At 40.9% G+C, this 26,699-nt stretch overlaps 1 protein-coding gene across 12 annotated transcripts in view; it reads right to left on the reverse strand.

Annotated features, from left to right (window-relative positions):
* TEAD1 (TEA domain transcription factor 1) overlaps positions 1 to 26,699 on the reverse strand; it is a 181,674-nt gene that overhangs the window by 29,611 nt on the left and 125,364 nt on the right. For 6 of the 12 annotated variants that reach the window (XM_081198661.1, XM_081198657.1, XM_081198664.1 and 3 more), the window contains 6 exons: positions 22,874 to 22,938; positions 16,367 to 16,429; positions 16,215 to 16,277; positions 4,789 to 4,800; positions 2,089 to 2,223; positions 1,816 to 1,862 (listed from right to left, as the gene is read on the reverse strand). In XM_081198661.1, the coding sequence (XP_081054787.1) occupies positions 1,816 to 1,862; positions 2,089 to 2,223; positions 4,789 to 4,800; positions 16,215 to 16,277; positions 16,367 to 16,429; positions 22,874 to 22,938 (385 nt within the window). The remainder of the gene's footprint in view (positions 1 to 1,815; positions 1,863 to 2,088; positions 2,224 to 4,788; positions 4,801 to 16,214; positions 16,278 to 16,366; positions 16,430 to 22,873; positions 22,939 to 26,699) is intronic. The other 6 variants (XM_081198667.1, XM_081198668.1, XM_081198666.1 and 3 more) reach the window with 6 other exon arrangements.

Here is a 26,699-nt window from a genome sequence, read left to right on the forward strand (position 1 = left end):
CGGCTCCCCCCCCCCCGGGAGTAACCTGGGAGTGCGGGGCAGCAGTGTGCAGCCCGCTTGCCACTCCCAAGCCTCCCTCAAGCTGCCAGAAAGAAGGGGGGAAGGCTGGCGGCAGAGCAGTGTGGCTCTCCCCCCCCCCCCCGGAAGCAGCCCGGGATTGTCTTTTTTCCTCTTCCCTCCTTCAATTTTAAAAGTGAGGCTTATTTGCGGGTGAGTCTTATATTCGGGCCAATACGGTAATTCATTGTTCTAGTGAGGAAAGCATTCAGTCAGGGGAAGCATTTCGGCTTGCCAGATGAAACAATCCCCCCACTCCTCACCCCACACACTGTTTCTTACACAGGGGGGGTTTCTTACACACACACACACACACACACACACACACACACACACACACCTTTTTTTCCCTGGGGGACGGAGGAAAGAAAGCCCTGTTGTGCAAGTGGAAGTCCTTATACAGGGCTTATGCTGATGGGACTCCTTAGTCGATTCCCGTCCACAATAGGCACAAATTAGTGCCTGAGCTGAGGGACAGGTCAGCCTTTGCCAACCTGGTGCCCCTCAGATGTTTAGGACTACAACTCCAGTCAGTGCTGATGTATAGCACAGTTGTGCTGGCCGGGGCTGATGGGATCTGTAGACCAAAACACTTGGAGGACCATAGGATACCAAATACTGCCCCGGGCTGTGTAAACACCACACATTAAAAGAACCACCAAAGGAACCTGGGAACTGTACATTACCCCTCACAGAATTACAGCTCCCAGTTTTGGAGGAGGCAGCAGGTGGGGGAGATTGCTTTGAATGCAGTTTGTATGAATTATTATTATTATTATTATTATTATTATTATTATTATTATTATTTATTATTATTTATACCCCGCCCATCTGGCTGGGCCTCCCCAGCCACTTTGGGCGGCTTCCATAGAAACCAAAAATACAGTAAAATATCACACGTTAAAAACTTCCCTGAACAGGGCTGCCTTAAGATGTCTTCTGAATGTCAGGTAGTTATTTATCGCTTTGACATCTGATGGGAGGGCGTTCCACAGGGCGGGTGCCACTACCGAGAAGGCCCTCTGCCTGGTTCCCTGTAGCTTTGCTTCTCGCAATGAGGGAACCGCCAGAAGCCTTGGTTATTTGAATCAAGGAACTTCCTTGACCCTGGGGGTAATAAACTTGATCCAAGATCAAGGAAGATCCAACTATCAATGAACCATGGGGTTTTCCAGGACCAAACCAGACGTAATATGAAATGGATGCAAGCATTTACCATACCTGACTTTTGTTCTTTAGTTAGCAGCCAGGGTGGAGAGAGGGGGCAGAAAAGTATCCGGACCATGATATGTGAGGGATTAACCTAGCCCCACTCCCCAGGGTTGTGGTCCAAGTAGAAACACATCCCTTCCTGAAATTCTAAAATCTGCTCCTAATCTCATTGGATGTAGTGGTGAGGCTGGAACTAATTTCTGTACAGCTTGAGTATCCCACCATTGACCCTAATTGAAACAGCCTTTATTTTAATCCTCATTAACAGGGACTGTGGTGACTGGGTAAATGTGCCGGAAAACTAGTATTAAGTATAGAAAGCATTCTGGTCACACAAATGCTTCATCTATTTCCCATGCCACCACTGCCACACTCATTACGTTCTTTAGTTATAGCCTCTGGGATTGAATTCCTCTGGCTAGGTACACATCCTTTTTGGATATACACATGCATTCAAATGAACACATACCTACCAATGTGTACTGCAACATATACATACAAACAAGTGAAAACAGTGGCGCTCAGTCTCAGTTTTCCATCACTTACTCTTGTGAAGATCCAGGCTGTCCTGTTTGTATCATCCCTGGCCAAAACTGCATGGGAGTAAAAAAAATAAAAAATTAAATATTTTTATTTTAACGCACACAACTTTTTTCAATTGCTCTCTTTCAGGGCACATTTCCTATATATATTTTCCACTAAAGAATTTTATAAGGGAAGGGGGAAGTACATTTTATAGAGAAATTAATTGATCCATCCTTCATTTCCTACCAATCATTGTTCTGAAATGTACTTTTTTATTGCAGCCAATTAACTTACTCCAGGTGCTCCAGGAAATGTCGGACGGGGAATTCCTGGCAGGCCCAACTTATTGTGAATCGCTGTTGCAGATACTATTTGAGCTGATGACATAGCGGCCATGTGCTGGAGTGCTTTGTCCTTTGCAGTCTGATCCTTCAACATGACAATTACAGGCATTCATTAATAGAATGGACACAACAAATCACACCAAGCAAGCACAGCTAGGAAGCACATATGCTAAAATTAATTTATTTTTTTTAAGGCACAGGAAATGTGAAAAATAAAAGCATACCATGCAGGGGGGGAAACATAGCACAAGGGGTAAAATACATTTGGATTTCCTCAGGGTAAAGTTCTCTGCTCCATATTATCATGACTCGGTTTGAGTATGAATACAATTCCCTACTGTAAATCGGTAGGAAGTCAGCTAGAATTTAAGCCAGGACTGAACTTTATTTCCCCCCCCTCCCCACAAGCCAGAACAGAGTCTGAACCATCATTTGAAAGTCTTTGTTGAGCCCAAGCAGGAACACAACAGCAGCAACAAAATCAGATGACTAGTTCATAATAGAGATTTGCCTAAATACGCAACAGCCCTGATAGGAGTAATGATCTGAAGGCAGCTGAGGCTACTGTCTTGCTAAAGCTAAGGAGGTTTGGCTCTGGTCACTGCCTGCAGGTGAGACTACCTGGGAATTGCATGTAAGCAGCCTTGGGCCCCATGACAGAAGAAAGGTGGGTTATTAATGTAGGAAATGAATAATGTCACTGATTGCAACCAGATGGGAACCTGAGACCCTGAAACTAACATCTATAAGGATTTTTAGGTATTTCTGGAATCCACCTGGCTTCTCTTTAACAGCCCTCTCTTCAAGAGCTCGGGATAAGGAAGCATGTTGCTTTAAAGGCCACACTTCACTCTAAGAGGCTGGAAGAAGAATAGGAAGGCAGGGCAAGGCAAGGCATGCACTGCACAATATTTCACACATGCTGTAGTGCTAAGCTACTGCTGGTGCCTATTAAAGTTGTGGAAAACTGAACCAGAGGATTTAATCCAGCCAAAGTTAAATACTTTTAAAGCCTATTGCTTTCAGCAGCAGAGATTTAAACCTGTACTTAAGGCTTCTGTTGAAACCAAGCTTTCCTTAGGTCTGACTGTACCCTTAAGGGCTCCACACCCACACCCAGTAAAGTAGGAACCCCAGAAATACTTGGGAAATACTTGTTTCTATATATGTTACTACATATACTATTTATGATACTAAATGCTAAATAGGTTTATTTTATAACAACCCTTAATCTATAAATGATACTGTTCAAAAATCAGTGGTGGACTTGCTCTAATGCAGAGTTTCTCCAACTTAGGTCTCTGACTGTTTCTTGATTACAACCCCCATCATCCCTAGCTAGCAGGACCAGTGGTCAGGGATTATGGGAACTGTAGTGCAAAAAGAGCTTGAGATGCAAGTTTGGGAAACCTTGGTCTAAAGGTAACCCTGGTTATCCCCAATCCCCATTATCAGCCATGCCAGGGTCAAGCTAGAACCATGGGCAGGTGCACCATGGTTTAGATGTGTGATCCGCAGAGCAGGATCCCTGAAGTAGGTGGCTGGAGCTGGGAGGTACTGGAGTCTAAAGTACAGTAGGCACTGCTCTCTTGAGCAAGCAAGGGCAGCTTGCTAAGCTCCTGGCACTTATGCCGAGTAAAAAACTGAAGAGGGCTCTGAGGCTTGAAAGTATACAGTCCATAGAAGCTCAGGTCCCAGCCTGAAACAATCAAGTTCAGATCCCAGCCCTGAAGTAAATGACCTTTGGGAGAAGACCAGGCAGCAGTTTTATATTTCTCTCTCACCCTATTCCAAAGGCTCATGCTAAGGAAGCTAAACACAACCCAAACACAGTGAAGCCCTTGTAGGAAGGTACTCAAATCCTACACAGGCCTGCAATAGCACGTCTAGCCTTAGATTTGAATACTTGGCTGCACAACTGGACAGGGCCTACATGTCACTTGCTGGCTGCTTGTGTATAACAGAACCATGCGAGTGAAGTCAACTGCGCAAGGAAGATGCATTTCCCTGGTCTCACTTTCCCTGGCATTTCCCAGCATTCACACACTGAGTTCCCTCACCTCCACCATCACCATATGGGACCACACTGCAGGGAGGTGGCTCCTGTGGGCGGCTCTCTGTGAAGCGGCCTGTAAGCCCTGGATTTGGGGTCCCATTGGGTAAGAAGATACTGGCAAGGCATGGGAAACTGTACTATGGACCTCCAGGTCTTTCTAGGGAACCATAACCTTGTTACGAATAAATCTGGCTTCAGCAGAATTCTGTAGCAGCCTTATTTATACATTCCACGCCACAAGTTCCTCTTGCTTTGAAGGAGAAAATGTTTTGGGCGAAAGCTAAACTTTGGGTATAAGACTGAACGATAAAGGAACACAAGCGCTAAGAGGCAGATTCATTGTTACAAGCAAAATCGCAAGCATGCTAGCCAGGAAAGCATGCCATCCAATATGGTATACGAATCCGCACACATAATTCCCCCCAAAGCCCGTAATGAGAAGTTGAGCAGCTTCTTCATTTCAACAGCTCCTTTAGAAACAGCAGAGGCTAACAGTACAGTTAAAGCTAGCTAAAAGAAAGAAAAGGGGGGGGGGAGCCTGCCAAGCACAGCTGAAATATGTAATACTTGCTTTACTGGAAAAAAAATACTTACCATGCTTGTTACCTGGATGCAACAACAAAAAGTTTGTTAAAATGCTTCTGTACAAGTGTAGTTTCTTAGCAAAATATGCTCTAGCACAATTAAAATTGGAATGTGTTCCTAGTCATTTCGTACACAGAGATTAACCGTTATTATTAATTTTCACCAAGGAACTGATTCATCAAAAGAAGAAAAGGACTAATTGTATTAATGCCTACCACGCTGATAAAATTAAACGACCAGCTTGGCAGCTGCTAGGTCCCCATTTAAAAAGCTGTGGAAACTGCTGTAATAAAACTATTACAGGTTGCCTATTTTATGCTGGTTTGCTGGGGGTATGGGCGGCAGGGGGAGCAGCTGCTCTCAGAGGTATCTCCCCCCCACCGCCCCCAAAAAATCCTGAGCAGAATTCAAGCGGAAACCTGATCAGGTGTTAATGCTTCGAGAAGCGACATTAACACCTGTGGACCCATCTGTAGCCTGCTCTTCCAGAGTCACAGGGGAACTGGCTGAGAGCAATAGGGCTGCTGAAGAAACCCGGCTTTTAGCAGCAGCGGGGAGGCCGTAGAGTGAGAAATCAACTTATTCAAACAATTATGCCAACTGCTTGACCTATTTTTCGACTCCTGAGGTTTTTGGGTCTTGCATTATTATTCCAAATAGTTAGCAAGGAACTCTTCAGAGTGAAAAACGAAACGAATCTGCCTCTTTCGACCAGATTTATAATGATAAAAGAGGGACTCTGTTTTGTTTTCTTCTATCACAGGCAACACTCGGTGACTGTACATCTGTTAGTGTCATGGCTGGGCCAGTGGCACTCATGCCAGGAATGAAGCTTGGAGCTTCCACTCCGTAAGCAGGCAGGGCAAGAGAGGGCCAAGCTCCTAACCAGCCCAGAAGCTTCAGGTTGTCTGCCAATTGGAGGAGCAACGTCACATGTCCATATTCCTTTTTCGTTCCCAAAGAGAGCTTTTGCTGCACAAGCATGTACAGACCCCGAGGGGCTATATAATTCATTTGTGGATCAATGAAACTGAGGTCAAGTGAAGGATTATATTATTCAAGAAATTTATAACAGCTGTTTTATCATTTCTTTTAATTACATGCCATTGTATTTGCAATCCATTTGGTCAAAAATTAGCAAATAGATATGTGCATATACATTTTATATGTATCTGTGTATGTTGGGTGTGAGTAGGGAAGAACAGCTAACATAACTGCAGAAGGTACATAAAAAAGTGTGTCCTTTTGGAAAGAAATTTTCTATTCAGTAGAATGAAAAATGGGGATGGGAGAATTTCTTACTTGTTTGGAGTCTTAAATCATTTCTTGTCTGAGGGAACCCCAGGCAAGGTGTGGTTTGTTTGTTCCAGAATAACTAATGACCCACTATTATCTGAATTAAATGGCTAATTTGTAAAATAAAATATGATGTATAAAAAAGGCATATTCCAGCATATTACAGGGCATGGATAGGACTAGGTAGCATTCAGGGTCTCTTCAAATCCTCTGATTTTATTATCAACCCTACATAATGAAAAGGAAGCTTTACCTTCCTCACTCATATGCAGCTATTTCTGAGGTAACTCATAACAACTGATTAATCACACATTAAAATGCTACATGACAGTCTGAGCAGCTAGTGAAGAAGACTACATCCAATTAAAACTGGATGGGGAATTTAGGCAGGCAGATTAGTAGTAATTACTGAAACTGGAATTTGGCCAAGATACATGACTTAACACCCGTATTCTCCACCTCTGAGTGCACTGGGATCTTTAATGAACACAAGCGATCAAGACCTTGACTTCCTAAGAAAATGGGTGTGTGTTTCCACTGTCAGTTATGCTGCAGTAAATACAAAATGGCTTAATTGTAGTCACACAGAATTATGCAGTCACTAGGCAAATGTGGAGCAGAATTTGTTTAGATTACTTTGCCTTCAAGTGCCATGATTGGCTTCTGGTGCTAGTAATGCTAACATCATTTTCCTGTCGTTTACAGTAAAGTGTTCCTTGGCTGACTCTCATCTAGTATTGATCTTTGAAACCTTGGAACAGGCAAGCATTCCCCCAAGGTGACCCTGAAACAGTCTTTGAATGTCTCTTGCAATACATTATTTTCCAAAAAAGGGGGCGGGGCTTAATTTCCTTCCGTATTTTGTCATTTTTGATCCATAAATTTCTGATCTGAATAGCAATAGCTAAATTCTTGACTAAACTGAGAGGTAGTTTTCATATTTAGACATACAGGGACCATTGCAATACTGTTCCCCAAGAAAAATGATCGCCGCCCAAGCAATTATCTACATAGCCTTGTTCCCTAAAAAAAAGTCATCCCCTCCTACTTCTGGGAGAGAATTTGGAGGGTATCACATGTGAGGCATGGACTCCAATAAAATATGTGGATAGAAAAAGTGGTTTGTGGGCGATGTTCTCACATAAATGGCCAGAAGGGATGGGATGGAAGCCTAGGCTGGGAGAAGTTGGTTAAAAAGAAAGAAAGAGGGTACAGTTGTACCTTAGTTCTTGAACGGAACGCGTTCCAAGAGTCTGTTTGACTCCCAGAACCATTCGAAAACCAAGGCTACAGCCAATCGGAAGCCGCGGAAGACGTTCAGCTTTTGAAAATCGTTCGAAAACCGGAACACTCACTTCTGGGTTTCAGTCGTTTGGGAGCCGATTTGTTAGGAGCCAAGGCGTTTGAGATCCAAGGTATGACTGTAAACCCAATGGCATTGCCTTTCTGTCCAAGCTGTTGCCCCTGTTTGGCTCCACCTGTAAACGTGTGGAGGAGAGAGAGGATCCCAAGAGCTCACTTCACTTCACTCCACTCCACTCCCTGTGCTCTCCAGATTTGTGATGTGTGGTTTCTATGTGCACAAAGTGGTACACACAGAAATTTTTCTGGAAGCCTAATCATGCAGGGTTCCTGATGATCGGAAAGGGTCTACAAAGAGAGAAACCCCATTGCTACCATTTGCCCGATGCACAAAAGTCACGCGGTGGGGGTCTTCTGCCACTATCCTGCTCTCTTTCCCACGTGTTTCCTCTACGTGTGAAGCCAAATGTAAGAATGAGTATGTGAAGAAAGATTTATTTGAAAATGAATGGTTATGTGTGGCCAACTGCATGAAAAATAGAGTGGTAATGAGCATTGCAGATGGGAGTAGGCAGAACAGCAGGAACAATTGTTGCATGTGGACAGAAAGAAAGGAGGATGCTGGGCAAGTAGGGGCTATAAAGCAGGTTCTTGAAGAGAGGGGTGATCTTTGGTTCAGAGAGAGGGTTTCCTGCTCATTGAGATGTACCAGTTGTGACCAGTTCATAAGCAGTGACTAAACCAGGCATAGGCAAACTCTGACCCTCCAGACGTTTGGGACTACAATTCCCATCATCCCTAGCTAACAGGACCAGTGGTCAGGGATGATGGGAGTTGTAGTCCCAAACATTTGGCGGGCCGGAGTTTGCCTATGCCTGGACTAAACACAACAGCCCTCTCCCCACTGTGTATCTCCAGTATCTTATATTCAGAGTTCTATTTTTCTGTTTCTCTGTAACAGAAAGTGTCATTTAGTGATTATGGTGGATAGCCACAGATAAGACTTGCACTCCACAAATTTATCTTATTCCCTTATAAATGCACTTTGTGAGTAATTGCTCTGTCTGCCACACATACTCTAACAATAATTTTCATTGGGTGATCCCAAATAATAAGGTTGTGAAGGAGCGTAAGTAAGATGCCTCTCGATCCATCTCTTCTCCTCATTATGGAATTTTATAAAACTTCCTTATGGGTCTCCCTTTCATCTTTTTTTTATTCTGAACTACAAAATACAATGCACCCTGAGCAAAGGCTAAAGGGAAGGCAATCCACCTCACTGAGAATTTTGGTTGCTCTTGCGGGGTCAGACAAAGTAGCTGTACATGATAAAAGGGGAGGGGAGATGGGGGGCATGTGTGTAAAACACAAAAAGAGCTTTGGAGCTGAGGAAAACAGGAATCAAAGTGTTTGTGCAGAGCACAAGGTGCAGATGATGATCCTATGCATTCCACAAAACTCTTGAGGCTGCATCTGTTATGAAACTGAGTGTAACATGTTCATGATTAACAATTTTATTGTTTTCTACTTTGATTACTACTTGTTTTCAAGTTGCAAGCCATTAGAGAACATTAACAGATATGGGATATATTAAAATTAAATGTAAACCAACATTTACATTTGTTCCCTCCCAACTCTACAATGCTATTATATCTTTTAATGAATCAGAGCCCTGTGTTCCCTTGAGTGCCAATTGGTTTTGAAGTAAATGCCCTAAAAGATTAATATGCTGGCCATGTTACATCCACCATAGTTTAGTTTGCTGTATACAAACTTCTGCAAGCCTCTGACTAGCACCCTTCCTCCCTTCTCATTTTCTGGTTCAGAAGGGTTTGGAAAATGCTGCTCCATTTTTGCTTAGCCATAGTTTGTTGTATCATCTAAACTGACAAATGTGCTTAATGTTAATTACAGCTTTAAAAAACTAAACTAAACTACAGACAAGCATGATGTCCAAATGTGGTCATTCCATTTTTTTAAAACCTGTGATAAAACAGGTTGGAATGGATTTTTTAAAGGCAAGAAATCAGCAACTTTTGTTCATCATCTGTTCTAAAACTAATGTACACTTCAAAATAATTCATTGAGCCTAAGCAACCTACTCAAAATGATTTCGTATCCCAGGGAAATGAAAGAGATATGCAATATAACTTTTCAAAATATATTCTTGGTATAATTAAAAGAAGGGATAATGTGCATTTTAAAAAATCAACAGCATAAATTATGTGGTATTACATATTTTCATTAAAACCCACATAGACATCTAACAAAACATTACTTTAAAAAATGTTCAGGCAAAGAAGCTGCAATTTGCTCTTAAAATGAATTTTACAGTAAAGCATGAAATACTAGCATAAAACAGTTTTCTAATAAGTAATTTTACAAATCTTAGTTCTGCATTTAGACTGTATTGATTAGAATAACCTCTGAAATTATTTGCTGGAGCTAAAAAAAACAAACCATGGAAGTATACAATTGTACTGGGCAAAAGACAGTTGAATAATTGTAGCCATGATCTCCAATTTGCTTATTATTAGAGAAGACAGTAGTAAATACAAAAGCCGGCTATTTCAGCCAGGCAATAGCTAATGCTAAAAGAGAACCCACATTCAAAGCTATTCCAACTTGCTGCCTAATGAGGAGCAATTAATCCATCTTATTGTATCTCAAAATGCAGAAGACTTCATTCACATCAAAGGGAATTTTCCAAGGCTTTTATCATTGTTCATTTATTAAAAACAAGAAAAAGGAAAAGGCTCTATAGAGCTATCTTTAGCATCCTAACTGTCAACAGTATTTTCTTTTTACATGCAGGCAGCACGGAATGTACACTAATGGATTTTAAAGCACCACATACATGCAAACTGTAGGCATTTTTAATTTTTTTTTTGGCTTCCTTTAATGAATTTTAAGCTTACATGCTAATGAATACTGGAAATCAAAGCCAAATTCCTTGTTATCTCTAGGACAAAATACTCTTTTAATATCCATACACCTGCTCAGATCTTTTGGGGAGAGATATCCACATCTATCCCCCCCCCCCAAGTATGAAACTGTTCCAGTGTTTACAGAAGTAACACATTATGGCACGCCAATGAAAAAGGAGGAGTTGTGACATTTCCTAGTTTTAGTGGTATTCTCTTCCTGGACTATCAAAATTGCCATCGCTAACATTGAGGAAGTTTCCATCGCCTATGGAAGGAAACATTTTCAAACTTGGGTTAGAATGTGTAGACTTCTCCAGACTATATATGGGGTATTCCAGAGGCGTTTCCCACAGCAAGATAAGGCAAGGACAACCATGTGTTCCTTAAGACTCAGGTTCATGCACCTAGAAACCATCCTCTCCAGTATGTGCCTAAAGGTACAGCTGTTGCCATGATAAAACGCTTTTAGAAACTGCTTGTTTGAATGCATATTTATTAAAAATGTATTCAAACTGGCTGTATTCTTCTTGATTATTAAGGCAAAATATGTAGTCAGGCCACACTCCGATTTTAACCCTTTTATCCCACAGTCTTTTGTGGGCAAATGGAGTCGTTCCCTTTGTGGGCAGCTAAGTTTGTATTTAAGCCATTTATCATTTGGCCTTTGGTTTTTATATTCTAGGACTTGACCCTAATACATTATGATGCTTGGGCAAAATATCCTAGAATTTCTGCTTGTGCAACAGGACTTGCCTCCCTGTGCTTCCCTCACACACGCCCTGGATCCTGGAACAAATTTAGGAGTTGTGCAGGGGAGGAAAAAAGGGGAAGCCCCATTGTGCAAGTAGAAATCCTTGTGATGATGAGAGGCACCACTTAGTACTACTTGGGATAAGCCCCAATGGTTCTCATCATTTCTTCATTTGCCCTTCGATACTGGGTTGCAGCTCCCACAGAACCCAGCAGCTGCCCATAGAAAAGCACTTGGAACAGCTTGCTGGTGGAAGAGATGAAATCTTCCCTGTCCCCTTCAAGACGTGCACATGTGGATTGGACCTGATGGCTATGTGACAAGTTATGGCCTATCAAGCATCGTATGTCTGAGCTTGTGTTAACTGAGATGGCAACTGTTGGATTGACCACTTCTGTTTACATGATGTTTCTCCCTTGGGTATCATAACTAGAGAGGATGGGCTTGCTGTTTCTCTCCTTGATTCTGCTTATCTCCACACCTAAGGTAAGGGCTAGTTTTCCATATCTGCTTCAGTGGCATTTCTAGATTTCCTAGATCCCCTGAAGCAAGGATGTTGGCTGCACATTGCCCTGCTCCTAGAACATGGCACTTATAGGGAACAGTATGCTGCAGGATCACATCACTAGCAACATTGAGATATTCAGAAGATCTGAAAAAGCTCACACAGATACAAATGAAGTCTGAACATGGGCCATTATTGTGAATACATTCTATTCAGATCTTCTGCGGTACATAAAATGTCATAAATTGGAGAGAGACACTTGATCCCACTGCCCTCATGCATTATTCTGTCTGATTGCATGATGCCAAGTGAACAATGCACTAGTTGAACAGTTGTCATCTGTCAGAAATGGGGACACTGCTGAAGTTCAGAATTATCAAATTCAGAATACAGATTTGCCCAGTTTTTAGCATTTTGCTGTATGACTCAAATTGTATTTCCCTGAAGACATACTACAGCTCAGAATGCAAACTAAAGTTCTGCATATGTGCAGAATAAGCTTTTAGCAAAAGTCTATTTTCATCCCTAGTCATGGTGGCCTCTGCTTCATACAGAGGCTTATAGAGGAAGTCAAAACTTGTACAAGACTTTGCATCTTCACAGAAAGCCAAAGTCTCTATCTTCTCTGATTTTACAAAGTAATTGAATAGGTTTGATAATATCTTGGCTGATGTGTCCCAAAAGAACTGCAAGGGGACACTACTCCTTAGAAGGACTAGTAGTGCAAGAGTGAATGTACTCAGTGCTCCTCCTGGTGCTGCAGGCAGACTGAGAGTAGGCACTGCTATCTCAGTCTCCCACCTAGTCTGCATCAACTCGGGAAGAGGCTTGGTACAATTAGCTGTGTGCCATTTCTAGTACTGTGCTGGAACTGTCATTCAATTTCTCAAAAGTTTTCTTTCCCTAAGAATGAAGTTTCCATTCCCCCCCCCCCGCCCCCGCCCTATTCTCAATGCATTTTTGAATTCCTGTATGTGCAGGGATCTGATCTTGAGTTATCATTCAGCAATAATAATAATAATAATAATAATAATAATAATAATAATAATAATAATAACAATAATAATAATTTTTTATTTATACCCCGCCCATCTGGCTGGGTCTCCCCCCAGCCACTCTGGGCGGCTTCCAGCAAAACACTAAAATACAATAACCTATTAAACATTAAAAGCTTTCCTAAACAGGGCTGCCTTCAGATGTCTTCTAAAAGTTTGGTAGTTATTTTTCTCTTTGACATCTGGTGGGAGGGCGTCCCACAGGGTGGGTGCCACTACCGAGAAGGCCTTCTGCCTGGTTCCCTGCAAGGTGGCAGAGGTCTCTTCTTTACAATAAAGAAGAAGAAGTAGTTTGGATTTGATATCCCGCTTTATCACTACCCTAAAAAGTTTCAAGGCGGCTTACAACCTCCTTTTCCTTCCTCCCCCACAACAAACACTCTGTGAAGTGAGTGGGGCTGAGAGACTTCAAAGAAGTGTGACTAGCCCAAGCTCACCCAGCAGCTGCATGTGGAGGAACAGGGAAGCGAACCCAGTTCCCCAGATTACGAGTCTACTGCTCTTAACCACTACACCACACTGGTGTAGTGTGTAGTCCCCAGTACTTTGCAGCCTCCCTAGCTGCCTGCACTTCCTGATCTCAAAAAGCCCCATGGGAAGAGTTACCTCATGACATCTTCCCTGGACTTTAATTGAAGCCAGCAGACCCAAGAAGGCTGCAGAGTGCAGAACAGTGGCGAGATTATTTGTAGAATGAAAGAAATGGCACTCACAAATGGTCCTTGGCAATTGTAAGGCAAGCAAGAGAAAAATTTCACGCCCCACCTATAGAATTTCACTGAAAAATTATCTCCCCTTTGGTAAAAATGCAAGTTAATTTTTTGGCACATCATTAGTCACTACTTCTTTCCACTCAACCCACAGGAGCTAGAAATAAGCAGGCATATGACAACCTGGGCTGAGTAAGACCTACTCAGTCACCAGAACTGTCTGTGTGAATTTGGGAGATGGTCTCACACTTTCCCTCTCCTGTCCCTACCACATTCTTCTGTTGTCTTTGCATACACTGTGCTGACATAATATAAAAGAGAGCCTATGCTTGCAGGTCCCCTGCAAGAGAATCTCATAAAGCAAGTTCTACTCCACAAAGTCAAAGACATCCTATATTCAAGGAAATGCAGGATAGCCCAGTTCCATTGTTATAATTATGATAGCACTGAGGAGGATGACAGGGAAAGAAAGTACAAACCTCATACCAACTCCCCAAATCATCATGGATTCTGTTCTGGCGAACCATCTGACTCTTGTCTATTTCTTTCTTAAGGACCATATACATAATTTCTACTTCATATAAAATAATATATTTTGAATGGGTGGAGTCACTGCCACTTCATAGATGGTTGTTGTTGTTGTTGTTATTATCATCATCATCATCATCATCATCATCATCATCATCAGTACTTTTCCATAGAAACATCTCCTAGTTATTTTTTCACTGTAGCAACAAGGAAACTCGAGAGCAAGACTTGTAATAATCAGTGGTTAATTTTCATCAGTGCCTGGTCGCCCAAAGCACATTTTACTGCCGCAACTTGTCTCTTTACGCTGAAGTACATGCTGACATTGTGGGAGTGGCAGAAATTATTACTTGACAGATGTATCAGCAGATTCTTTCAACAAATTCCATGGAACCAGTGCATTCAACAGAAAACATCACTAAACTAAATTCAGTGGAGAGAGAGAGAGAGAGAGAGCCCACCAGGAAAAAGGACTTGCAGGTATCATTGGTGTTTACTTTGCTGCCTTGCTCTGCAGAAAGCTTCATCATCATACAGGTGGTGCAGCAATAAGAAATATGTTCAAATTTAAAAGCAGTGCATTTTTAAATATTTAAGGTGTGGGTAAGAAACACATTTGGGTGGTTTTCCTGCATGGCAGAATTGCAACCTTTTAATCCTAAGAATAGGCTCTTTGGTAGAAATCAAAGCAGGTAGCCCATGCTAACAAATGTCTGACTTCAGTTCCACAAAGGAATCTGCAGGTGCCCACTATTAATTTAGTACATGGTGTCAGTACACTAATTTTCTAAACAGGAGCTAAGATGCCTAGTTTTAGCCATTAAGTTTGACAGTTTTAGTCTGAAAATGCTACAGCCTTCTGTATTGTTGCACCTTGGGTTAAGAAGCAGTACTTTCAGAGTTCCCTTAGTTCTTCACCAACCGCGACTGCTCAGCCAGCCCAGCTCACAAGCCAGCCACCAACAGCCATACAAGCTTGCCAGCATGCTGCCCACAGCATATTGAAAACCCAAAGCTCCTGACAAGTAGGACAGTTACAAAGCCAGGCCTGTTATTTACATATTGCAGTTCCAGGATTGCGGCAAGCAACATCCACAGTGTTTACCACTTAGGGCAGCATAATCATTTCTGAAATGCTTTTTGCTTTCAAGTGACTTTAAACAAACAAAAACAAAAAAAAAAGCTCAGCAAAAAGACAGACAAACATTAGTATGATCTCAGATGGTAGTCAAGAAGATGTTATAGTTTACTGAAAAAAAAAAATCACCCCAAACCTAACAACTGAACATTCAGGGATTCTTTTATGCAAAAATCTGACAACGAAAGCATTTTTTATTACTTCGTCATTCCTCTCAGAAATCAGAAAATGGGGGGGGGGTCATCACTCTTAAAGTTTAATTAATTAAGCAATTAATATCTTTCCCTAGGTTATGCAATTTAGGAAACTACAAAGATAAAACTATTCCAAAAGCCCAATCCTACAGATGTTTACTCAAAATTAAGTCCCACTGTGCTTAGTGGAGTTTACTCTCCAATATGTGAGTTTAGGATCGCAGTCAGATTTACACAAATGGGACTTCCCCTTTCTTTTCCTCTCCTCTCTGAAACAGATGGGGAGACCTGAGACTGGATCTCACCCAAAGGGCGTAACTCAAAGTTAATCACTTCTAAGTCACACTGATTTCAAGCCGAGAGCAGATGCCTAACTCTCCCGCTGAAGCCAATGAAAGTGCTTCACTTTGAGGGGATCATAGCTGGAGTCGACATTTTACTTTGGGTAAAAAGTGATTTAAAGGTGGATGTCGCAAATTAGACTCTCTGGAAATCACAGACAAATGTAAAATAGCCTGAGGTAGGATAGGAATCTAATGCTGATCAGAAAACGTGTTTTCTTTTATCTATCTATCTATCTATCTATCTATTTATTTATATTAAAATCCCTGCAAGTATTTTTAAAATCCCGATAACAAGGGGGTGGGAGTGGGAAATGTACCATCTCAGTTATCAAACTGCAGCTGCATGTGTGTGCACATACAAAACTCCTATTTAACTGCAATGCTTTTAGTGCAAACACTAAGTTAATGCTTTTTTTTTGTTTAAAAAAAGAACCTTTAAAAAAGGAGTACACATGCACACAGCAAGTAACATTTTTGAAGGTTGTTAAAAAAAAAATAGAGAGAGAGAGAGGCCAGTGCAGAAATCAGCGAAGGGAAGAGATTAAACACAAAGAAATGTAAACAGCCACCACATGCAAGGAAACTAGGTTACAAGAATCACAGCACCAGGCATTCACCGATCACCAGGGAAAACAGGAAGTGAAAGGCATAGCAACCACAAGCCCAAAAGCAGAAAAGCGCATACCTTCAGCTTGGAATGAAAATCACGAGATTTCCTTCTGGCAAGAACCTGAATGTGACTAGACACCTGCAGGGTAGGGGAAGGGAGGGAAACAAAGGAAAAGCCTGTAACCATGGAGATGAAAAGCCCCCTACAACTGGGCAAGCCAAACGTACCTTAATGGCGGCTTGAATTTCTCGAACTTTCTTCCTTGCTAAGACCTGTATGTGACTAGACACCTACATTGTTCAGAGTTATAAAAGAAAAGGGGAAAAAAGAATAAAAAAGAAAACACAAAAGAAACACAAAAAATCAAACATCTGTTTTTCTTCTTTTAAAAAAATAAAAAAATAAAAGTTTATTTGGGGAAGTTATTTGCATCTTCAGTAAGCTTTGCTGTTAAGAGAAGACATTCCCAGCCACACACCACGCTTTTAGCAGAGTTTACTGATCATCACTGCAGTGACATGATTAAGAAGAAAACATTTTAGACTACTCGATTTATTTTTCTGACAGAGAAACTAGGACGTTGCCTACCGTTAAAGACTGCATGCTCTTTTCTTAAAACCATTTCAGCTACAGTCTTTGTAGTAACGGCATGCCTTATGGATAAATATTTGCAGATCTTTTTCAGAACAAATGTTTGCTTAATAGCTGATAAGACTATATAAAATTTAAGGACAAGCAGAGTGCCAAGAAAGTTGTATTTTGATGTATTCAATAGCTCATAAGTTTCATTGTAATTAATTAAGGAACACCCAGTTTCAAATGGAACATGAATGAATATTGCATATACAAATACTGCAGTCATAACTGTGGAGCAAAACTATCTTTGCTAGACTATGGCTACAATAGAAGCATGACAAACTTTGTAAGCAATTTATCTCATGGTCAGTTTCATGTCATTATTTTGCACTAAACCAACGGAGGAGGAGGGAAATGTTATGTCAAAAACAGAACACTGGACTCAGTTAGATTGATAAAGGAAAAGTGATTTATATGCTCTGTATGTGCAATATAACATTGCACCACCAGATGGTGACGTGGAGTCCCGTTTTCCTCTACCTGTTTTCCCTGTTTAAATTTACAATGCTTTAAACTGAAACACTTCTTTAATGTGTCCAGATCCAGCCACAGTTACATAATTAGACACCACCACAATGAATGAACCAAATACAAGGTGAGTCCTTTAAAAGAGGCGCCGTGGATACAGAGTACACATGTTCCACGGGGCCTCTTTTAAAAGACTCACCCTGTATAACCATCATGTTGCTATGTGTATCACATTCATATCATATCCCCTTTCAAAGGTGCTCAAGTTAGCATAGGTACTATCTCAATATCACTACAACAACCTTTTGAGGCAATGAACCAAAAAGTTAAGATCATCCTGTGTTCTTCGTTGTTGAGTGCAGATTGAACTCTGGCTTCCTCACTCCATGTCCTACATACTAATGGTACTACGTGCTACACATCTGTAAGACAGCTCTATTATTATACTGAGGATAGCATTAAACTTCTGTATTGTGTCCTGTATGATGAAAATTACAATTGACCAGCAGCATAAGAAATCTACACAGTGTTTTCTGGTGAAGTCCAATCACAAGTCCTTCCTCTTGATATAAAAGGTTTAATAAACTGTTTCAATAGCCATCAGTTTCTCTGTTAATCATGAGCGTCCATAATGCAGAGAATTTTATCAATCACAAATGCATATATCACTTTTTTAAAAAAATCAAATCAGTAGGAATAGCAATGTCCACACAGCTCTCTGGCAATCTCCATAACAGAATATTCTATGTAGATAGAAGAATCCTTAATCCACTTCAGCAATTAAGTATCACATGGTTCCAAATGCAATGAAACTAAGAAACATTAAAAATCTAATGATTCCCCTCTCCCCACCTCAATGCTCCTATAAAACATCTTCCCAGGGGACAAACTGTCTATCACCAAAAGAAACTTTCAGAACCTTCACCCAAAAGGCAGTCAGATAATTGGCTGAAATGACATGAAAGTCACTACCTTTATAAATACTTCCTCAGAATCACACATAAAAGATACTAATGGAAGTTATTATATCCCACATCTATTCATTAGAGGGATATTTTGTATTACCAGTGCAATTATACAGAGTAATTTCATAGCTGTAGGTTTGCATCAGGCAGACCCACAGTCACAGCACAATCTAGTCCCGGGACACAATTCCTACCCTTTATAGACAATCTGTATTATTGGATTATTTATTGATATATTTTTACTTTTAAAACTTCAGGAGCCCTTTAATGTTCACTTGTGGAATTTCCACACAAGTAGGCTTTCCTGCTGAATTCAGTTTGAGGGGTTAACACACAGAATCAATGGGAGGAATGTGTGGCACCTGACAAAATCAGCTGAGAAAATCCTGTGTGTGTGTGTGTGTGTGTGTGTGTGTGTGAGTGTGAGTGAATGTGTATTCCTGTAAACTAGAGAAGTCCATGGAATCTGGCTCAGTTCTGTACCACACCAATTTGACTTAAATGTGTTTTCTAAATGAAAATTCAGGGACTTGGCACTTTTCTAGTTATACGAGCAGGTAAGGTGAAGATCAAAGAATGTAAAAAAAAAAGGAAGTCTTCATATGTAAAATGTCTCCATTATAATTCCTAAATTCTGTTCTCTCTCCACTTCAGTTAATAGCCCTGTTTAGTAACCTTTGGGAACTGGTGGCAGCTCAGTGGCAGAGCATATGCTTTTTGCATGGAAAAAATTCCAGGGTCAATTTCTCTCCAAATAGGACTGGGAAAAGGCACCACCAGTCAATGTAGACAATACTGCACTAGCTAAATGAATGATCTGACTTGCTGTGAAGCAGCTTCTTGTATTCGGAATAGGAAAACTAAGTTTACATACGACTGATGCAAAGACTGGCTCCATTCAGACATTACACCCACACACACCAGAGGCTGAGCTTCCAAATATATGGGTAAACTATAGTTCACAGCTATTTGTGTAATTTCATTTTCCTTCCACTCTGCATAGTCTTTAGTTGCAGCAACGATGGTTTATAAATGGAGATACCACTCCAAACTATCGTTAGCAAAAATCATGATTTCCACATTTGCATTGGGTCCGCTGGTTCACAAATGATGGCTTCAGTGGTGGAGCTTCAGGCAGGGCGCACCGTCTGCAGGGGTGGGATGCCCAGCATGGGCGGGGGGGGGGGCAGCTGCGATGGCACCCTACCGGGATTGCGCTGCCAGGGTGTGCTCCCCCCACACTCCTCTTCCTCCGCCAGTGGATGGCTTGCTGATTTAACTAAGCCATAGTTAAACTTTCTCAACCATGGTTGGCACGGTATCTGAACTGACCGTAAATAAGACAAATGGAACACAACTGTTACTTATCCAGGGAAAAGACTAAGGGCTGAGTGATGCTAATGCTGCCTTTGAGTCTCTTATGAACTCTGATGCAAATTCTTCAAAGCCATGTGCATCTCTTGCCTGATTTCGGAAGTCATGTCTGATAGGAAATTAAAATGTTACTTGTGAAAACTACCTATGGCTTTAAAAAATAATAATACACAAAATACGACATCCAGTTCTGTAAGGAAAGCAGATAGTTGTGGGGGTTTTTTAAGCCTGCAAATTACCTGCAGGTAACAGCTTATCCAAGAAACACAAATAACATTGTAGGTTGGGTTACATGTCTATTTTTTATGGTTGCTTGCCCCTCATTTTTGTTGCTGCTTGCCTAAACTTCACTGTACTTAGATTTCACCAGCAAAAATACAATTATTTCACTATAAATAAGTAGCTGCGTATACCACTGGCATTTGGCCATTTCCTTCCCTTTTCCCCTCAATTGGCATTGCCTTTCACCATGCCTCAAAACAGGCACAGCATGGCTATGTAGGAACTTCAACCTTTCCCTTCACACACACCAATATTAAGCCCATAAGAATTCTAGATGAGTAAGATGGAGTTCAGAATGCAAAAGGAGGATGGTGTCTTTTTAAAAAAATAACAAGAATGTTGAGTTGAGCAGAGCTAAATGGCAGAAAAGCTTTGGTGGGAAGCTACATCAAATTCCAGTCTGCTGCAATTCTGGAGTAGATTGTGGAAGCTGGAAGGGGTTGCCTAACTCATTCTGGGCCTCCATAAAAGTTTGTGATTCTTTTTAGATAGATAGGCCTCTCTTCACAAGGTCAATAGTCTTCTGATGCAGAGAGGAGGAGATGGCCTGGCACCTGCTGTGAGCATCCTAGGCCAGTCCTGGGATGCATTACACTCCCTGAATTCCAGGGCAGAAGGTATGCAATGCAGCAAGGCAAGAATCAAAACTCTACTCCCTCATTGTTTTGGAGAATCACTGGGTTCATGAGCAAATGCACCACCCAGCTCCTAGAACCAGAGGCCTCCATTGACTTTGGAGGAAGGCTTAAAGCAGTCTTTCTCAAACTTGGGTCCCCAACTCTTGTTGGACTACAACTCCCATCAACCCTAGTTGGCAGGACCAGTGGTCAACAGCTGAGGATGCAAGATTGAGAAACACTGGCTTAGAGCCTTCAAAAAGGCTTGTCTGGTCTGGAAATGTTTTCTCCACCACCCATAACTCTGGCCCTGACCTGGATCAGCAGAATCACATAGCAACCCCTGGAAGAGAACCTTGTGTGTATTCATTTGTATTAGAGCCATTGCAGAAAAGTAATCTACCAAAATCTCTTGCCTGCATTCCTATACCAACCAGTCCCAATAAGAATGTATATCCTGCAGTGCCAAAATCTGATATATCTGACCTATGTAGCAACCTTACTAATGTCCAAATAAATGACCTCTGGGAACACATTTGCACAGCCCTCTTCTTAAGAGGTACCAACTTTATTATTATTATTCTGAGCACAGGAAATTTTCAACAGCTCCAAATTGCAGGAACCATAAGTGCAAAATATTAAATTTCCTATTTTAAAAAGTGGGTCAACTAATCATAGTTGCGCAAATAGGCTTGAAATGTCTGTGTGTCTTTGGTGATCAAAATCCTTTTACAAACCCCATGTTTTTATTTTTAAGAATGTTTTAGGAAATCTTGCAGGTGGGATTATGATAAAAACAAGGCTAAGTGAGATAATAAACATCATAAGGCGAGGGTGATCCCTACTTGAAAATGAAATAGACGCAAAACTCACAAAGGACATGCATAGTGGCATATGTTGATTTACATATGTAAATGAAGAATGTTCCATAATCTCTGATGAAAAATATTACAAGGGAATACAAAGTTACTAGCTCCAGGTGAAGCACAGACAACCCTTCATAGTTTCTGTGTCTCTCTCGGAAGTTGTAATGCACACCAAGCTTTGTCACCTCAGCACATAAATATACTTTGTATTTCTTTCCTGTGTCATAAAAATGTGAGAGAGCAGCTACAACTCTAATAATTCAACAGGCTTGAATGGCTTGCACAGCAATGTACCTAAGTAGCTGAAGGAGGTAGATCAGCTTAAAAAATTAAAATAAATAAAAAGAATCCCAAATCCCATCTCATGCAAATAGACAGATGTGGATTCTCTGTCACATTGACAGAAGGACATATCCTCCTCTAGATCTTCCATGAAATCTAAAACCTCTATTTGCCTATTCTTTCATTATTAGCTAGTTTTCAATTCTCTGTCCCATTGGTTAAAAAAAAAAAGCCCTTTCTGCCAATCCTGCTTGGATACACTTTCAATACCAAGGAAGAGACATATGAGATACAATTAAGCATCTCTTTGCAGGTTCTGGGGACATTCTTCTTTGTCTGGAGAAATTCCAGTTGTAACTTGCTAATCATGGTGTAAACTTCCTGCTTTTTCTTGCTCCTTTGTCCTGAGACAACATGAGGCTGTCCCTGTTTGAAATGGCTTGAACAAAGGACTTTGGGGAACCGTCTTAAGTTTGGATCTTGCATGGCCTACAAACTGTGTGGATGACTTTACTTAAGAAAACATGCAATTTGCTACCCTTTCTCTGCTCTTTGCTATAAAGCATTCAGTTCCTTTTACTAAAGGATTTCCTTAAATATATTTGGATGACTTTAAAACGACGTGTTTTTATATTGGATTTTTATGTTGTGAACTGCCCGGAGAGCAATGGATGAAGGGCAGTATAGATTTAATAAAGAACATCAATAAAAATAAAGATAATAATACACCTTGAAATTTGTCAGCCATTGCCTCCCGAAGTCACCACAAGATCCCTGTTACCACTTTTGCTCGCCAAATATTATTAGGATTCTTCTCATAAGAGCAATTTAATAACGTGTTTGCGTCAAAAGGAAGGATTTGATTTTGGCAGTCCAGATGAGGTTCTTGCCCTTTGCAAGCCAAATGAATGGGCTGGGAGGACAGGAGTAGCTGAAGAAAACACAACTAGGTCCCACCATAGCAACTCAGTAATTCTGAAATTAATTGATTAATGCATCCAATAGTTGTTGTTTTTTAAGATAGGTGCTTATGACTGCAAGCATACGGTGTGCTTAAGGAAGTTGTCACTGAAGTGATGAATGGCATAAACAGCAGTCTTTTATTTCTGAACACAAACTCAATACACTGAAAAAGCAAGGCAGGAACTAACCAGAGCTGAAGCAAAGCCAGCCACTGCAGCCAAGACCGCTACATTCTGTCATTCATTGACATGCACAGTTTTTATCCTGCAGGATTTCCTTACCTGTTTCCTGGTCCGTGTCTTTCCCGTTCTAAGTTTGATGTATCTGGCTATCAGTTCATTCCTACCTGAAACAAATACAGATTTACAATGAAGAACAAAAACAGAAATTCAGCATGAAGGTATAAATGCGAAGAGCTGCACAATTTAAAAATACAGATCAGCAACAAGTATTATGTGCATTTTACAAATGGATCAGGTCCTGTGCCCAAAAATTGTATTTTCAAATGAAATAGCACAAGCAAGCCGGCATGTGGAATGAAGAGACTGATAAAAATATATTTTAAACAGTAGCTTAGCGACTGAGCCACAAGAGAATTCTCCTGCAAAAGCAGTTGCAAAATTCATTCTGGGAGGCCATGACAATATGATTATAAAAACTGCAATACTTTTAGAATTTTAAACTACAATTCTTTTAATGGCTAACATGAGCTAAGTCAAAATAAGTAGGGGGAAACAACCTGTGCTTTCTTCTTCCATCCCTCCCCCAAGTCAAAAACATCATATAATACTAGATATGTCTTGAGAAAAGTAAAGCAAGCATCACACGTGTGGGGTTGTACCCAGGAGACTGGCAAAGGACCACAGAGGTCATCTCAAGCCCCTCCTCTCCACAACAGAAGAGTTACCGGTAAATGACATGAGGACATTCAAATAAATATGGAATCTCCCCAGTTCATTCAATCAATTTACTTTTCTCCTTGGCAAATTTATGGCACAATGTGAAATATCACTGTGAAATATCACTGTGTAGCCTGGCTACTGTTTGCCCAAAATGTTTCTATTTGAAAACCACCAATGTCTTCTGTGTTTGGATCTTTGCAAAATACCAGAGTCAGAATTCTTGTAATCAAGTGTTGGAAGAGTGACTACAGGACTTATAAACTGCTCGCTGGATCGTCCACAGCAAACAAGAAATCTTTTGTGAACTGGAAGAGAGTCTCTTAGTCCATCAGCTGGCTTCAAATGACTTTGTGTGGGCGGACAGGCTAGTGGCTGAGCAAATAACTTGTGTGAACTTGTTGGAAACACCGGTGACAACTGTGCTGTTTCAAAATATAACACCATACGTTTCTGTGTGCTTTTGGCTCCACCTCTCCATTTTCTCCTTCCGAACAGGGTGATATTATTAGTCCATAGAGGTGATTTAAGATTTAAACAACCCCAGTACTGCCTTCAATCAGTTTGGATCCTCAATATGATCTAGCTCTGTCGTACAGCCGGAGATTATGAAGGTATGCTTGTTTGTGACTATTCTGTTACAGAAATCCATCCTGTCCAAGACTCCTAGAGTATATCCCGTTATTATTTCAGCCTCTAGATTTTAAGACATTTTCTTTAAAAACTCAACAGACCTAGTTGTGTCAGGTGCTGCAGATCATCAGACTATATGCTGGTTTTATTTAAATGCTCAGCTGAGTAAAATTCATTATATGTTCCACATTCTTTATCACCATCACATGCCTGTTCTTGGGTAAGCAGGACTATCCCATTCTCTCTCAGCACAGTGGTCATGTTATGAAACGGCAGCAGACATCTGGTTTTCAGGATCTCTGAGAACCTGAAGATATAGCAAAGGAGCCAAGTGCAAAAGATGTGTATGCAGAATTTTTTTAAAAAATTACCTGGGGGTTTGATTAGAGTCCCAGAGTTAAACTGAAGTCTTTCCACATAAAGTCCACTTTAGGTTACCCTCCCCATCTTGATTTCAACAGTAACTTTTTTGGTGGGTTGGGTAGTCTTTTTGTTGCTGGGAGTCAGAGAACCTTGCTGATCCACTTCAAAACCTTGTTGTCCCTTCCAATTCTATGATTCTATCTAGAAGTCTATAACTAGATCAGGCATGGCCAAACTTGGCCCTCCAGCTGTTTTGGGACTACAACTCCCATCATCCCTAGCTAACAGGACCAGTGGTCAGGGATGATGGGAAGTGTAGTCCCAAGACAGCTGGAGGGCCAAGTTTGGCCATGCCTGAACTAGATCCTTATATACCTTCTGCCCATCCCTCAAGTAAGACCAACTGGTTGGTATGAGAGAAGCTAAAAAATCACTACAGTCGTACCTCTGGTTACGTATCCCTCTGGATACATAAACTTTGGGTTGCGAACGCGGAAAACCCAGAAGTGTATACTTCCGGGTTTCGCCCCGCATGCGTGCGCAGAAGGGCACCTCCAGTTATGATGTTTTCAGGATGCGTCCGGGCTTCCGGAACAGATCCCATTCGTAACCGGAGGTACCACTGTACCACACACCTGAGTCTTGATGAGATCCTTCTGCTGCTCCTCTGCTTCACATCCAGAGGAACAAAATATTCTCTTGGTGTAAGAGGTTGTGCTTTTGTTTTTGTTTGTTTTCGCCTATTTATCTAATTTCGGTGTTTTGAAAATCTGTTCTTCAATCTGTTCTCGTCTTTCTCTCCCCCTACCTCACCAATACATCTCCTCATGGATCCATTCCTTCCATAGTTTTATTTTTTAAAAGAATTAGGGTTGTCAATGGAAATTTTGATAACTCTGTCTAAGAGGGAAGATACAAATAATAAAAATGAAAAGTAATATAATAAGAAAAGTAAGCAAAGCCAAAGGGATATTACAATATAAAAATAGTTGTGAAATACAGTGTTTGGAGAAGCCTCCAGGAATTCTTCAAGGCACATGAGGGAATCAAACTCAGGTGTGAACTTTGAAAATCAGAAATGTTGAATTGTGCCTTGGATATGTGTACAAATTTTCATTCTTCTATCTTAATCTCCAACTGCATTATCACATTGCAAAGAAACAGACACACAAACAGAAGGCCAAATGGGGCAGTTAAACCAAAACCTTACTTTGCTTGGTAAATAATATACAATCCTGTCAAAAATCTCTTTGTTAGAAAACAAAACTTTTTTTAAACCCCCACATTATTTAAATCAGGGTTGGAAAAATAATGACAAGCCCTTGCTAGGAAAATGGGAAAATTCCTAAGACGTTAAGCAGAACAATCCTATACAGAAATAGCTCCTATTAAATTCCATGGTTCTTATTCCCAGGTAAAGGGGTATTGGATTGCAGTATTAGTCACTCTTCCTCCCCTCCCAAGTACAGACCTGATTAAAAAAATTCAAATAAAATACATCCTTATCTCTGTTCATAGATGCTTGAGCAAAGAGGGAAGACTTAGATTTCCTATGGAAGGTACTCTAAGGTTACCAGACGTCCCCATTTCCCGGGGACAGTCCCCGGATTTACAAATCAGTCCCCATACAAAATCCATTGAAGCTGAAAAGGTCCCCGGGTTCATTGAAAAAAAATATGGTAACCTTAAGGTACTCGGCACAAATTCTAACACCAAATTTACTCAGGTGAATAGAACATGCAAGTTTTTGTTTGAAATCCTAGATCCAACCAATTTTTGTCTCACTAACTTTTAATAGAGATTTTTGTGCCATCTGGATCGGTGACGTCTGAGAATTATTCTTCATTAGCAGCATTCCTAAAGAAACTTTAAGCCAGCATGAGGAATGTCTGAATGCTCTCAGGCCTTCCAGGATTTTAGCATCTTACACCACAATAAAATTCTGCGTGCCTACCCATGAAAGCGCCTGTGTTAAAGGCGTGTGCGCATGTGTGTGTGCATGCGAGCAAAAAAGAAAAAAAGAAAGAAAAATCCACCTTGTGTAGCATTTGCGGCCAGGGGAGAGAAATTTTAAATCCAAATTAGTTAACAAGAAACCTCTCTTGTAGATAAAAGTCAACAACTGATTAAACAGATTTTAAGACACCCGCTATTTTAAAGCCATGAGCAAAATCTTTCTTAAGCCTTTAAAAAATATTATAGGCAGGTGTTA

The sequence above is a fragment of the Podarcis bocagei genome, assembly GCF_964188305.1.
Source record: "Podarcis bocagei genome assembly, chromosome: 1".
In the NCBI taxonomy this organism is placed as follows: Eukaryota; Metazoa; Chordata; class Lepidosauria; order Squamata; family Lacertidae; genus Podarcis; species Podarcis bocagei.